Source organism: Amblyraja radiata, chromosome X, assembly GCF_010909765.2.
Source record: "Amblyraja radiata isolate CabotCenter1 chromosome X, sAmbRad1.1.pri, whole genome shotgun sequence".
In the NCBI taxonomy this organism is placed as follows: Eukaryota; Metazoa; Chordata; class Chondrichthyes; order Rajiformes; family Rajidae; genus Amblyraja; species Amblyraja radiata.
In genome coordinates this window covers 4,895,910-4,910,499 of record NC_045999.1, presented here as the reverse complement: position 1 = coordinate 4,910,499, position 14,590 = coordinate 4,895,910, and the positions used below count along the sequence as shown (strand labels likewise).

At 45.1% G+C, this 14,590-nt stretch overlaps 1 protein-coding gene across 2 annotated transcripts in view; it reads right to left on the bottom strand.

Moving 5' to 3' along the window:
• The window catches only part of stra6 (signaling receptor and transporter of retinol STRA6), a 50,544-nt gene extending 36,660 nt beyond the window's left edge, over positions 1-13,884 (bottom strand). Inside the window, exons 1-3 of one of the 2 annotated variants that reach the window (XM_033014839.1) lie at positions 13,732-13,884; positions 327-634; positions 167-230 (exon numbers count right to left, since the gene is read on the bottom strand). In XM_033014839.1, the coding sequence (XP_032870730.1) occupies positions 167-230; positions 327-409 (147 nt within the window). In that variant the 5' untranslated portion in view covers positions 410-634; positions 13,732-13,884. Of the gene's footprint in view, positions 1-166; positions 231-326; positions 635-13,539; positions 13,608-13,731 lie in introns of those variants that run through there. The other variant, XM_033014840.1, reaches the window with a different exon arrangement.
• Positions 13,885-14,590: the final 706 nt, after the last annotated feature.

Below are 14,590 nucleotides of genomic sequence, written 5' to 3'. Positions count from 1 at the left end.
AAATTCCAGCGAGTACAAGCCGAGTCTATCCAGTCTTTCTTCATATGAAAGTCCTGGCATCCCAGGAATCAGTCTGGATAGGGGAACGCACTTAATTAGGCTAGAAAAGGCACACAATGCTTCCCCCCCCCCAACTTGAAAATATAATAAACTTGAAAAAACTTACAGAGGCGCCTGCCGCAGAGATGTGAAACAAATCAACTCGGATAATGGGATTGCACGGAGCTAACCTGCAGATGAAAGGAAAAGCACATGAGAAATGAAGGCAAAAACCATTCCTGACAAAATAAGCTCAATTAATTACATAAAACAGATGGCAAACATACTCAGCGGGAAGAGCAGTGTCCACAGGATCATCGATGTACCAGTCTGTATAATCCATATAGTTCACCTCGTCTTTGGAGTCCATTGCGTGTGTGTTACCTGGATTTCAATGCGGCTCTGATCCTCGAGCAAGCTCGCTGTATCTTAAATCTCTGGTACCTTGTTGCTCCAAGTCCCTGGGTGCAGTAATCCAGATCAGATCAGTGCAAGTGTTCCACACTACACAAGACTGCTTTGATGAATGGATTTCTCCGCGCCTCCTACTTCTGGTTAGTTAATACCTTTGGGACAAGCTTTGAGCTGGTTCACACTGTGGGAGGGGGGGGGGGGGGGGGGGGGTGGGGTGGGGAGGAGAAAAGAAAACAAATGGGTCAGTCACAGTTTGAGATGAGAGCCACAGAAAGGAAACAGTCTCTCTTAACCAGCACATTGGCTGCAGGCAAGATCAGAAAAAAAAAATCTTGCATTTCGCTAAGATATTTTTTTTTTAAACTGGTATATTAACAAAACACCATTGTAACGCCAACACACAACTTGGCAAAGAGGTTTGTTGCTTCTAAGGAGTTGGATTGAAAATACTTTGCAATAAAAAGACTGCAGAACAGCAATAGCAGAGTGAAACCAAGTCCAGTAATTGCACATTAAGCCAAAAACATTACAATGCCATGTAAAGAGGAGGAAATCAAACCTCCAGAGTAGGGGTTTGAAAAAAACGCTAAAGTCCAATTGTTTTACGGGCATCTAGCTAGATTGCCGAGATGGCTGGCTCCATGCTAACCAACTCAGGGGGAGGCCAACAGGAGTCGAGGCATCCAAACAGATGGCTAATCACCTCTCTCCCACACACCGGGTAGTCTTGGAGCAGAGTGTTCCATTAACACAAACTCAAGTGAATATGCAAACATGCATTTACCAAACATTTTATTTCACTCCCTGAGGTAATTGGTGCGCAGGGTTTGCAGGTAACATGGCAACTGCAGAGTCCCAGTCATGAGATAAATGACCACTTATGAACTAGGAGCAGGAGAAGGCCACTCAGCCCCTCTACACTGCTCTGCTATTCAACAAGATCTAGGTTGCTGGAGTATCTCAGTGGGACAAGCAGCATCTCTGGAGAAAAGGAATGGGTGACGTTTCAGGTTTTCAGTCTGAAGAAGGGCCACAACCCGAAACGTCGCCCATTTCAATAGGCAATAGGTGCAGGCCATTCGGCCCTTCGAGCCAGCACCGCCATTCAATGTGATCATGGCTGATCATCTCCAATCAGTACCCCGTTCCTGCCTTCTCCCCATACCCCCTGACTCCGCTATCTTTAAGAGCCCTATCTAGCTCTCTCTTGAAAGCATCCAGAGAACCTGCCTCCACCGCCCTCTGAAGCAGAGAATTCCACAGACTCAACACACTCTGTGAGAAAAAGTGTTTCCTCGTCTCCGTTCTAGAATTCCAAACGTGAAGTGAAATGAAGGTATAGAGAAGCGAGAACTGAAGGGACAACAGCAGCTAAAGTGCTTGGTAAACATTGAAAATATTGGGAATTATCGCGTTTGATCACTGCATTTCATCAAGTAAGGCATTATTTGTGCGGTTTTTTCTTGATTCCTTTGGTATCTAAAAATTCTCAGAAGTGATAAATCTGGCTGTAAATTTTGCTTCAGATGCGTTTTCATTTTGTATGTGAAAACCTACTTGGGAACCATGGGCGATTTAAAAAAAACTACAGCCAGATTTATCACTTCTGAAACTTTTTAGATGCCAAAGTAATCAAGAAAAAACACAAATAATGCCTTGCTGTTGATGAAATGCAGTGAGCAAACGGCCAATGTTCGCCAAGCACTCTGTCTGTTGTTGTCCCTTCAGCTCTCGTTTCTATCTACCGTCATTTCTCCTCACTTTTGGAATTCTGAAGTAGGCTAAATGGCTCACACGCTTATCCCGATTTCCATAATTATTTACAGCGCAAAAAATGGACAATTTCAGCGGGTTTTAACGAGCCCGCTCCGCTGGAAACAATGGCAAGTGCCTGCCTGCAGTTCATCGCGTGTACTCCATTTGGAGTAGCCTAGCAACAGTACGGGTCATGGGTCGTGACCCGACTGCCGTGAAACCTCCCGATATGAAGAAGGGTCTCTCGATCCAAAGCTTCACCCATTCACTCTCTCCAGAGATGCTGCCTGACCTGCTGAGTTACTCCAGCACTTTGTGTCTTTTTTTTGTAAACCAACATCTGCAACTACTTGTGTCTACATCAACGGCTTGTTCCCAAGTGACTAGGAAACAGATTCTAACTGGGATGCAAGAACTGGGTACATGTAGGAAGGAACTGCAGATGCTAGTTTACACCGCAGATAGACACAAAATGCTGCAGTAACTCAGCGGGACAGGCGGCATCTCTGGAGAGAAGGAATGGGCAATGATTTGGGTCAAGACCCATCTTCAGATTCATGAGATGGGTCCAACACAAGATATCTGCTCTCATTTCTCATCCAGAGTAAGTTCATAAGTCATAGGTGCAGTATTAGGCCATTCGGCCCATCGAGCTCTGGCTGATCTATCTTTCCCTCATCGCCATTCTCCTGCCTTCTCCCCATAACCCCCGACACCCATGCTAATCAAGAATCTGTAAATCTCTGCCTTGAAAGTACCCAATGACTTGGCCTCCACAGCCGTCTGTGGCAATGAATTCCACAGATTCACTGGAGTATCTCATCTAATTTCTAAAGGAACATCTATTTATTCCGAGGCTGTGCCCTCTGGTCCTAGACTCTCCCACTAGTGGAAACATCCTCTCCACATCCAGGCCATGCACTATGCAGTAAATTTCATTAAGGTCCCTCCTCGTCCTTCTAACTAAGATTGCCCTGGTCACTCCAGTATCCACATTCCTGGCAGCCTCAATGGAATTCGCCCATTGGGAAATTCATCCCACGCGTTTGCAGCATTCTGAATGGGTTCATTCCCACAAAGCTCCCAAATCCGTTGCTCCACCTCCTCCAGCCACTCATTTCCTCTCAGTAATTCCCCATTCCAACATCCTCTGTCTGGACTCATCTTTTTACCAGCATCCACGTGCTCAAAGAGTCCCATTACGTGAAGCAGTGATTCAGTCGCATTGTTTTCCCCAGCTGTGTGGTTTATGTCCAGATCGTAGCCTTCTCTGAACTGGAGAAACCACATATCAACGGTTGCACTATAAATAGCTCGTTCTTAGCTTCCCCCCCAGTCTAGTGTCAGCCAAAAACCACTGAATAATGTCTGATGTCAAAAAAACTAATTCAAATTTTGGAAAAATGCACTCACCAAGCATGTCAGAGACGTTACATTTTGAAGATACGAGTAGTCTTAGCAGGAAAATCAGAGCAATTGTTTAAAGATATGGTCTCCTTTCATTGATTTATTACGTAAAATATGGTGCAACTCAACTCTGGAAATTAACAGTTTCTGAACTGGGTGAGGGGGTGTGGTGAGATATGAAGCAGTCTGAAAAAGGGTTTCGGCCCGAAACGTTGCCTACATCCTTCGCTCCATAGATGCTGCTGCACCCGCTGAGTTTCTCCAGCTTTTTTGTGTACCTATGAAGAAGGTATATCCCTTCTCTGTTTCTAATCTTTCTTACTTTTTTTACTTTTCTTTATTTTTCTACTTGTTAACCCCAGGCACTCCAGGGGTTTGCAAGTCACAACTTAATTCACTCTTTGCTTTTCTCGCTTTCTTTTTCTTGTGTTACCTTTCTCTTGCTAAATTTAAAATGGAAGTTGTACATGAAATGTATTATGTCCCATGCCACGCTTTAAACTTGTACATGCCTTTATTAATAGTAGGCTAGATTATTGTAACGGTCTCCTTGCAGGTCTTCCGAAAAAAACTGTCAGGCAGCTACAGCTTGTTCAGAACGCTGTTGCTAGAGTTCTAACAAAGACCAAAAAATTTGAACACATTACACCAATTCTTAAATCCTTACATTGGCTCCCTGTATGTCAGAGAATTGATTTTAAAATCCTGCTGCTCACCTATAAATCACTACATGGTTTAGGGCCAAAGTATATCACTGACATGCTTCCACTATATAAGCCTTCTAGACCGCTAAGATCTTCTGAAACCAATCTGCTAGTGATTCCCAGAGTAAATACAAAACATGGGAAAGCAGGATTTAGTTACTATGCATCAAATAGCTGGAATAAACTTCCTGAAGATTTAAGACTTGCCTCAACTTTGACCACTTTTAAAACAAGACTGAAAACTTTTATGTTTACTTTAGCTTTCAGCTAAATCTTAACTACATTGCACTTTTAACTTTTGCACTTTTTATAATGCATTTTTAATTTTGCTTTTCTTTTCTTTTAGTTCTATTTTATTTCATTTTATTATTTCATTTATTGTATGACATGTTTTTATGTGAAGCACTTTGAGTCTGCCTCGTGTATGAAATGTGCTATATAAATAAAGTTGCCTTGCTTTGCCTATACTACTGTACACTGCTTCTAATTAAAAAAAAATTAAAAACCCACTGAATCAAGCACTTGCGCAACTGATCTTTAGTTTGACAGAACACAATTACAGTTCAGCTACTGTACCTAACCCACCGCAGGTTCGATCCTCGTATCTGCCTGATCCAGCCCTCTTAGCCTCGCTCAAACAGAGACAAGACACTTCAGAAGGTCACACAGTCCCAAGAATTCTCAGAAGATCAATGCAGGACCTCATGGGAGCAGTCTTTTGTAAGTCCCCGAACCTTGGGGGGCGGAACCACAAGGTGGTCTCTTTACAACCCAATTACAGATATCGATTAACCCCATACATGACAGACATTTCCCCAACCCAATAATACAGTGGCTAATACATTGTATTCAAACAGTGTTTCTCAGAGGAAGCAAACCTTGCAACATCGACCCTGATATGCAAGAAAACCAGACAAGGCTCAATACCTCATCCAATCAACATTCAGCAAAGTAAAGCCTTGCAACTTTATTTACAAGGTGTATGTCTGCTTTGCAGTCATCCAATCCAGTCTTTGCATTTTGCACACAATTGTCAGGGTCTGCAGATGTTCCGGTTCTCTTCCTGCAGCTCAGATCTAGGCTCTAGACAAGCTGGCACCATTCTGCAGCTTGTCCCAGTTCTACAGAAAGCACTTTCAAATTGACCAAATGGCCTAGCAGCCCCTGAAGCCTTTACTCAATTTTAAGAGTCCTAGCCTCGCCAATCTGGCCAGGATTAACAGCAGAGCAAGTAATGCTGGCGTCTCATAGATTCAGGGACTGCGGTCCAATCCTGACCTCCAGCAAGGTCCATTTAAAGTCTGTATATGTTCCCTCAAACATGCAGGTGTGCCGGTTTCTTCCCTCATCCTAAAGACCGCACGGCGGTAGAATTCCTGCTTTACCGCACTTACAGCGCCGGAGACCCGGGTTCGATCCCGACTATGGGTGCTGTCTGTACAGAGTTTGTACGTTCTCCCCGTGACCCCGTGTGGGTTTTCTCCGAGATCTTTGGTTTTCTCCCACACTCCAAAGACGTACAGGTTCATAGGCTATATTTGCTTGTGATAAATTCAAATTGTCCCTAGTAGTGTGTGTTAGTGTGCGGGGATCGCTGGTCGGTATGGACTTGGTGGGCCGAAGGGCCTGTTTCCACGCTGTATCTCTAAACTGAAGTCACGTGGGTTGGTCGGATGCTCCGTGTTAAATTGGCTGTAGTACGCAGGGGAGTGATCGGAGAATGGTAGGGGGGGGTGGATAAAATCTAATGGCTTGAGAGAAACAGGTTATAGACTGGGAGGAAACCAGATCACCCAGAGGAAACAGGGCATGCAAACTCCACCCAGGCAGCACCAGAGGTCAGACTCGAACTTGTGAAGCAGCAGCTCTAGCCACTGTGCACCATTTGGCTATTCATTATAATTTCAATTTGTTTTTTTTGTCTCAAACGGCCAGTGTTTAAATTAAATATTGCATTGATCATTTTGATTGAAACTAATCTCAGTTATTTCTTGTTTAAGAAGGAACTGCAGATGCTGGAAAAATCGAAGGGGGACAAAAATGCTGGAGAAACTCAGCGGGTGAGGCAGCATCTATGGAGCGAAGGAAATAGGCAACGTTTCGGGACGAAACCCAAAGGAAATAGGCAACGTTTCGGGTCGAAACCCAAAGGGTTTCGACCCGAAACGTTGCCTATTTCCTTCGCTCCATAGATGCTGCTACACCCGTTGAGTTTCTCCAGCATTTTTGTCTACCTCAGGTATTTCTTTCTCAAGATTTAAAATACATTAATTCTCTCACTTTTCCAGTGGACGATGAGGTGAACACGACAGACACTCATCCCCTTTCTCCTCCTGCCAGCGGCTTCCCATTAGAATTAAGTGGCCTGGGTAGCATCCACAATTCTGTGCATAATTCCAGTAAATGCAAGATACCCGCGTCCCTTTTGTGTGCCCGTCACTCAATCAGGATCCAGTACAGTGCGAGATAATGCTGAGAAACAGTCACATGTTCAGATCCAGTTGCGAATTCACCTCCACCCTCCACCTCCCCATCCCCAATGTCCGACCAACCCCCCCCAAAAAGCACGTTGGATCTCCAATCATTGCTTCAGCTCTGCTTTTCACAGCCAAGATCCCAAGCTCTGGAATTCCATCCCCTGCTTCCTTCAAAAGGCACATTAAAACTTCTGGCAACTCAGATTAAATAGCTCTTCCCCGACTAAATCTAGGATTTAACCACATTGGTGCCTAATAAAACTGCAGCTCGCTGTTAATCATTTCTAGACCACTGAGACAGGGGTCAAGATAAATGTCCATTAAACCATTTGACACCACTCCCCCCCACCCCCCCACCCCCTTCAAACCAAAGGGTCTTTCACTCTGTAGAAGGATCCCCAGACAATAAATATCTTGTCACCAGAGATAAATGAGTGACCTTTCAAAACTTTTATGAAGACATTCTCCAGATTCCTCAGCAAATATTTCCATTAGCGACCATTCACGCTGCCTGCCAAGATGAAGGCAAACTAGGGTACAACCAGTCCCTGATACTTTACAGCAGTCCCTGCTGATCCTTTATACAATTGCCTGGTCGTATTGCAAACACCCCCCCTTTGAAAGGTCATGTTGCATTCTCATTACTCCCGGCAAACCCCCCCCCCACCACCCCAACGGTTGCCATCTGTCCCGTATTAGCCGGGACATCCCGTATATTGGGCTAAATTGGTTTGTCCCGTACAGGACCGCCCAGGGTCGGGTCGGAGCGCCGCGTCCGGCCTGACGTAGTGCAGCCCATGGAGTGCAGCAGCAGATCCTCGCCCGTGGCCCCGTCGGTCGGCAACCCGGCCTTCAGACCTTCGCTTACCGCCGACACCACCAACCCCTCCTTCTCATGGCCGATCATCGGTTCACGAGTTGGATGGGGCACCGGACTTTGCGTGAAGCAGAACACAAAGCCAGCTGAGGAGTTTTGGCCTGGGCTACGTAACGTTGCACGCATAGTCCGGCGCCCGGGCCAAAACGCCTCAGCTGGCCCACCGGCTGTGCTTTGTGTGCAGCCCAGCACCCGGGCCAACTCATAATTCGATAGTGCATACTGTCGTTGTGTCCTTGGGCAAGACACTTCACCCACCCTTGCCTGTGTGTGAATGTGTGTGAGTGATTGGTGGTGGTCGGAGGGGCCGTAGGCGCAGATTGGCAGCCACGCTTCCGTCAGTCTGCCCCAGGGCAGCTGTGGCTACAGAAGTAGCTTACCACCACCGAGTGTGACTGAGGAGTGAATGAATAATGCGATGTAAAGCGCCTTGAGTATTAGAAAGGCGCTATATAAATCCCATCCATTATTATTATTATTATAATTCACCCACCCAGCCACATCCGAGTCAATCAACGAATTGCCGTCAGGAATTAGTTCCTTATTTTGACCTTTTTTCCCTTATTTGGCAGTGAGAAAGTTGGCAACCCCACTGACATTGGACTTTGTCTATGGAACTGAAGGGCTAAAATGTTAAGAACTACATCCTGCAGTCTGTATCGTCCCCTTTGCTCTACCTATTGTACTGGCGTTCAGCTCGAGGGTATTTATGTACAGCATTATCTGATCTGATTGCATTGTACGTAAAACAAAGCTTTTCATTGAACTTCGGTACATACAACAATAAACCAAAACCTAACAGTCCTGATGAAGTAATAGAGATCCATTGAACCATAAACACAGGACAAAACCCCATCACCATGCTGAGAAAGCAAATACGGCAGGAGACTAATATCCTGTCAAAAGCTCAATGTTAAGAAACAACTAAAGGAAAAATGGGCGGCATGGTGGCATAGCGGTGGGGCCAGCGACCCGGGTTCCATCCTGACTACGGGTGCTCTGTCTGTACAGAGTTTGTACATTTTCCCCGTCACCTGCATGGGTTTCCTCCGAGATCTTCGGTTTTCTCCCACACTCCAAAGACGTACAGGTTTGTAGGTTAATTGGCTTGGTCATAAATGTAATTGTGTGTGTGTTAGTGTGTGTGTGTGTGTGTGTGTGTGTGTGTGTGTGTGTGTGTTAGTGTGTGTGTTAGTGTGTGTGTTAGTGTGTGTTAGTGTTAGTGTGTGTTAGTGTCAGTGTGTGTTAGTGTCAGTGTGTGTTAGTGTCAGTGTGTGTTAGTGTCAGTGTGTGTTAGTGTCAGTGTGTGTTAGTGTCAGTGTGTGTTAGTGTCAGTGTGTGTTAGTGTCAGTGTGTGTTAGTGTCAGTGTGTGTGTTAGTGTGTTAGTGTGTGTGTTAGTGTCTGTGTGTGTGTGTGTGTGTTAGTGTGTGTGTGTGTTAGTGTGTGTTAGTGTTAGTGTGTGTTAGTGTTAGTGTGTGTTAGTGTTAGTGTGTGTTAGTGTTAGTGTGTGTTAGTGTTAGTGTGTGTTAGTGTTAGTGTGTGTTAGTGTTAGTGTGTTAGTGTTAGTGTGTGTTAGTGTTAGTGTTAGTGTTAGTGTGTGTTAGTGTGTGTGTTAGTGTCTGTGTGTGTGTGTGTTAGTGTCTGTGTGTGTGTGTTAGTGTCTGTGTGTGTGTGTTAGTGTCTGTGTGTGTGTGTTAGTGTGTGTGTGTTAGTGTGTGTGTGTTAGTGTGTGTGTGTTAGTGTGTGTGTGTTAGTGTGTGTGTGTTAGTGTGTGTGTGTTAGTGTGTGTGTGTTAGTGGGTGTGTGTTAGTGTGTGGGTGTGGGTGTGTGTTAGTGTGTGTGTGTGTTAGTGTGTGTGTGTTAGTGTGTGTGTGTTAGTGTGTGTGTGTTAGTGTGTGTTTGTATGTGTCAGTGGGTGTGTGTGTGTTAGTGTGTGTGTGTTTGTGTGTGTGTGTTGGTGTGTGTGTGTTGGTGTGTGTGTGTTGGTGTGTGTGTGTTGGTGTGTGTGTGTTGGTGTGTGTGTGTTGGTGTGTGTGTGTTGGTGTGTGTGTGTGGTTGTGTGTGTGTTGGTGTGTGTGTGTTAGTGTGTGTGTGTTAGTGTGTGTGTGTTAGTGTGTGTGTGTGTTAGTGTGTGTGTGTGTTAGTGTGTGTGTGTGTGTTAGTGTGTGTGTGTGTGTTAGTGTGTGTGTGTGTGTGTGTTAGTGTGTGTGTTAGTGTTAATGCATAAGGATCGCTGGTCGGTGCAGACTCGGTGGGCCAATGGGCTTGTTTCCACGCTGCATCACTAAACTAAAACTGCACTTGAAAAAAGTTGAGCGAATTCCACAAAAGAAGAAAAGGCCCAATAATTTGGCACACTCAGAAGTTCCAGACTTTCTGGACAATTGGATGTTATTACTCCTAACATTTTAACACATGTATTTGTTTTTATTGAAGTTACACAGCAAATACTTCTGCAAATTGGACAAGTTTAAGGGGAGCATGGGAGCCGTGCTTCCTGATCAGTGGGCAGGGACCACAGTATCCATTGATCTGGTCGCTGAACCATTGCGATTTCCGAATTGCTTGATAGCAGATTAGTGTTTTATTGTGCTGGTTCCCACTAGGTCGAACCTCTCAATCCCAATTGTCCAATACTCTTTTGGAAAAGGATAGTATCACAGGGTGGTGGGTGCCTGGAACATGCTGCCAGAGGTGGTGGCATTTGAGAAGCTTGTAGATAGCCACATAAATATGGAGGGAGACACAAAGCATCTATGGAGCGAAGGAAATAGGCGAAGTTTTGGGTCGAAACCCTCCTTCAGACTGATGTGAGGTGGGGGGGGGGGGGGGAGAAGAAAGGAAGAGGTGGAACCAGTGGGCTGAGGGAGAGCTGAAAATGGGAGGAGAAAGGAGGAACTACCTGAAATTGGAAAGTCAACGTTCATACCGCAGGGGTGCAAACTGCCCAAGCGAAATATGAGGTGCTGCTCCTCCAATTTGCGGTAGGCCTCACTCTGGCCATGGAGGAGACCCAGGACAGAAAGGTCGGATTGGGAATGGGAGGGGGGAGTTGAAGCGCTGAGCCACCGGGAGATCAGGTTGGTTATTGCGGACCGAGTGGAGGTGTTGGGCGAAGCGATCGCCAAGCCTACGCTTGGTCTCACCGATGTAGAGCAGCTGACATCTAGAGCAGCGGCTCTTGGCTCCCATTTTCTCTGCGCTCAATACAATATTTTTGAGACCAGTTACTAAGCCAGTCGGAACTTTGGCAGAACACATTTGCAGAAGTAACCTTTCCAGAGCACAGGGTATGCAGACTGGCTGTAGCCAGCAAATTACAAATCAATACCATATCCGATATTTGGCTTGCACTGCATAATCCTGGACCCTACACGATAAGTAAAAGCTGAAGTGGGACTTAACAAAAGATGAAAATAATTTGCAAGATCAATTTCAGAACAATTTCCAGAAAGGGAAACATCTAAACATGCAAAACAATGAAATTCTGAAGCAGTTTGATGTATAGTTACGGGAATGTTTGCTTCCATTAAACACTTCCAGCCTTCCCAATGCGACAAAAATGCTCTTCGGGGTACTAGAAAATACATTAGCGCTGTGATACTAACAGAGGGAGTAACTTCATAAAGAAAGCCCTACAGCCTCCAGACAGCATTCTTTGTATTTTAGCTTTTCCCAGAAACAGCTTACTAGCAAATTCCACACAAAACCTCAACACAACAACATGGAAAAATGTTGATAAACTGAAACTGAAGAGTTTAAGAATAAGGGGTAAGCCATTTAGAACGGAGACGAAGAAACACTTTTTCTCACAGAGAGTGGTGAGTCTGTGGAATTCTCTGCCTCTGAGGGCGATGGAGGCCGGTTCTCTGGATACTTTCAAGAGAGAGCTAGACAGGGCTCTTAAAGATAGCGGAGCCAGCGGATATGGGGAGAAGGCAGGAATGGGGTACTGATTGGGGATGATCAGCTATGATCACATTGATTGGCGGTGCTGGCTCGAAGGGCCAAATGGCCTCCTCCTGCACCTATTGAAGCCACTTTAGGAAGTTTAAGTTTATTGTGACGTGCAGTGAAAAGCTTTTGTTGCGTTCTAACCGGCCAAGGGTCTGACCCTTCGTCTGAAGAGTGGTCCCGACCCTATCCTTTTTCTCCAGAGATGCCATTTGACTCGCTGAGTTACTCCAGCATTTTTGTGCCTATCTTAGTTATAAACCTGCGTCTGCAGTTCCTTTTATTTACATTTACCAAATTAAGCTTTTTGGATGGCATTTGGAATATTGCTTGCGCTTCTGGTCAGCCCAATACAGGAAGAAGGGTTTCGGCCCGAAACGTCGCCTATTTCCTTCGCTCCATAGATGCTGCTGCACCCGCTGAGTTCCTCCAGCAAGTTTGTGTACCTTCGATATTCCAGCATCTGCAGTTCCCTTTTGAACACAATACAGGAAGGATGCGGGCGGAGACTTTGAAGAGCATGCAGAAGAGATGCTGCCTGAGCCGCTGAGTTACTCCAGCACTTTGTGTCTTCTCAATCGCACAGAACTGTCGAGCCAAACATCCCATTGATTTGTAGGAAGGAACTGCAGATGCTGGTTGAAACCGTAGATAGACTCAAAATGCTGGAGTAACTCAGCGGGTCAGACAGCATCTATGGAGAAAAGGAATAGGTGACGTTTGGGGTCGGGACAGATCTGAAGAAGGGCCCGTTTTTGAGCTGTAAATAACCGTGCCAGTCGGGCACAGTTATCTTACTTTAGAGTCCAGAAGATAAAGAAAAACGAAGGTAAAGACAAGAGGGAGCTTAAGGGGCAACAACAGTGGTTAGCAAACATTGGCCATGGAGATATAAAGATAGAAAATATCGGGAATTATCGCGTTTGCTCACTGCATTTCATCAAAAGTAAGGCATGATGTTTTATCTTTATTAATTTGTTATATAAAAAGTTTTAAAAGGGAAAAATCCATCATTAAAATTGCAAAATCTTCCATGGTTCTCAGGTGGGTTTTAACATGCAAAAAGAAAATGCTTCTGAAGCTACATTTACAATTTAAATAATCGTAAACCATAGATGCGTTTTGAAATGAATTTTACTCAGATGCAAGCTAAGGAATGGGATAATTGTCAGCTGTTAATTGGATAATAATAATAATAAAATGTCCTGATTTTGTCCAATTAACAGCTGACAATTATTTCCTTCGCTCCATAGATGCTGCTGCACCCGCTGAGTTTCTCCAGCATTTTTTGTGTACCTTCAAAGTCGTCTTGTTCAAAGTCGACTCGACAATGTTGAGTCTCAGTGTCTCTGCTCGTTCTCACCTGGGCCACAGTAACAATGCGCCGTTTCCTTTTATCATCGTCACTTTTTGTTGTTGCATATCTTTCATTCATTTGACCTATATACATCTTTCTCTCGCTACACATCACCATCTATCGATTCCCTCCACCCCGACTCTCAGTCTGAAGAAGGGTCTCGACCCGAAACGCCACCCATTCCTTCTCTCCAGAGATGTTGTCTATCCTGCTGAGTTGCCTGTCCCAGCATTTTTTGCGCCCATCTGCAAGATTATTCGAAGACCTGCCGCACATTTTCACTACTGTATAATTCACTATAAACACAGAACAAGCCACACATCTCACGATTTACCAGCACATACCCGGCTCGGGAGCGGAGTGAACCTTTGATTTAAATCGGAGAACGCAGACGAGTAGGTGGAAAAGTGAATCTCTTAAGAGGTTACATTTCCACTCCGACTCAAACTGCACAACTCCTCGGTTCAGTTCCCCCGTTGAACTGTAGACCCCACCCCCGAGTCAACCCGAGATTGAGCAAGAGGGTGAGAACCGAAAAGTTAAGAAAAACTCACACAAACTTTTATGAAAGTTTTTGAAAGTTTTATGAAAGTTTGAAAGTCTCTTACACACAGTGTTTTCGCTGTGTTTTGGAGTTGATATAATCAGGTCGCGGTCCCTGGAATGTACAGCCAGAAGAGATAGTGGTATCAATAATTAACTGGCCCACATAAAACAAAAATAACACGCTTCTAATCCTCGCTTACCTGTCGGTGTATCGTTGTTGCAAGCGGGCACGGTCATTCCTGGCTCATGCGGGTTCTTTTTTGGACGGCAGTCGACTGGTCTGCCCGCCCAGTTTAAAGACAAAAGTTCTTACAAAGCTATTTGTTATCTCGCAGATCGAGGGGGGGAGTGGGCCCTTTAATTGGATGTGAACACTATGCCCAGGTGCACCGCCTCTTCCAATGTTCACTCACTAGAGAGGCTTGTGAAATGTTCAATGGACATTAGAGAAGATCAAACATTTCTTGGGTGCTCGCTCCCGCCCGCTCTCTTCACTTAAAAATAACTCTGAAGTCAATAACTGCATTTTTGTTGTTGTTGCTTTTTTGAAGATCTGGGATGTAGATGTGAGACAGGTTTATAAACTTTCGATTTTAACCCAAACTAGTATCTCAGTGCTTGTATGTACAGTGTAAGAAAGAACTGCAGATGCTGGTTTTAATCGAAGGTAGACACAGCGAGTACACAGGGTAGTATCTCAGCGGGACAGGCAGCATCTATGGAGAGAAGGAATGGGCGACGTTTCGGGTCGAGACCCTTCTTCAGATTGAGGAAGGGTCTCGACCCGAAACGTCGCCCATTCCTTCTCTCCATAGATGCTGCCTGTCCCGCTGAGTTACTCCAGCATTTTGTGTCTACCGGCTATGTATAGGGTTCACGATACATGTATGTCTGAAGAAGGGTTTCGGCCCGAAACTTTGCCTATTTCATTCGCTCCAGAGATGCTGCCTCACCCGCTGAATTACTCCAGCATTTTGTGTCTACCTGCTTATGTCTTCACCTCTGCCTATCCTTAGCCCCACGTCCCCGTCCCTTTTCATCTGTGCATTAATTGCCTCA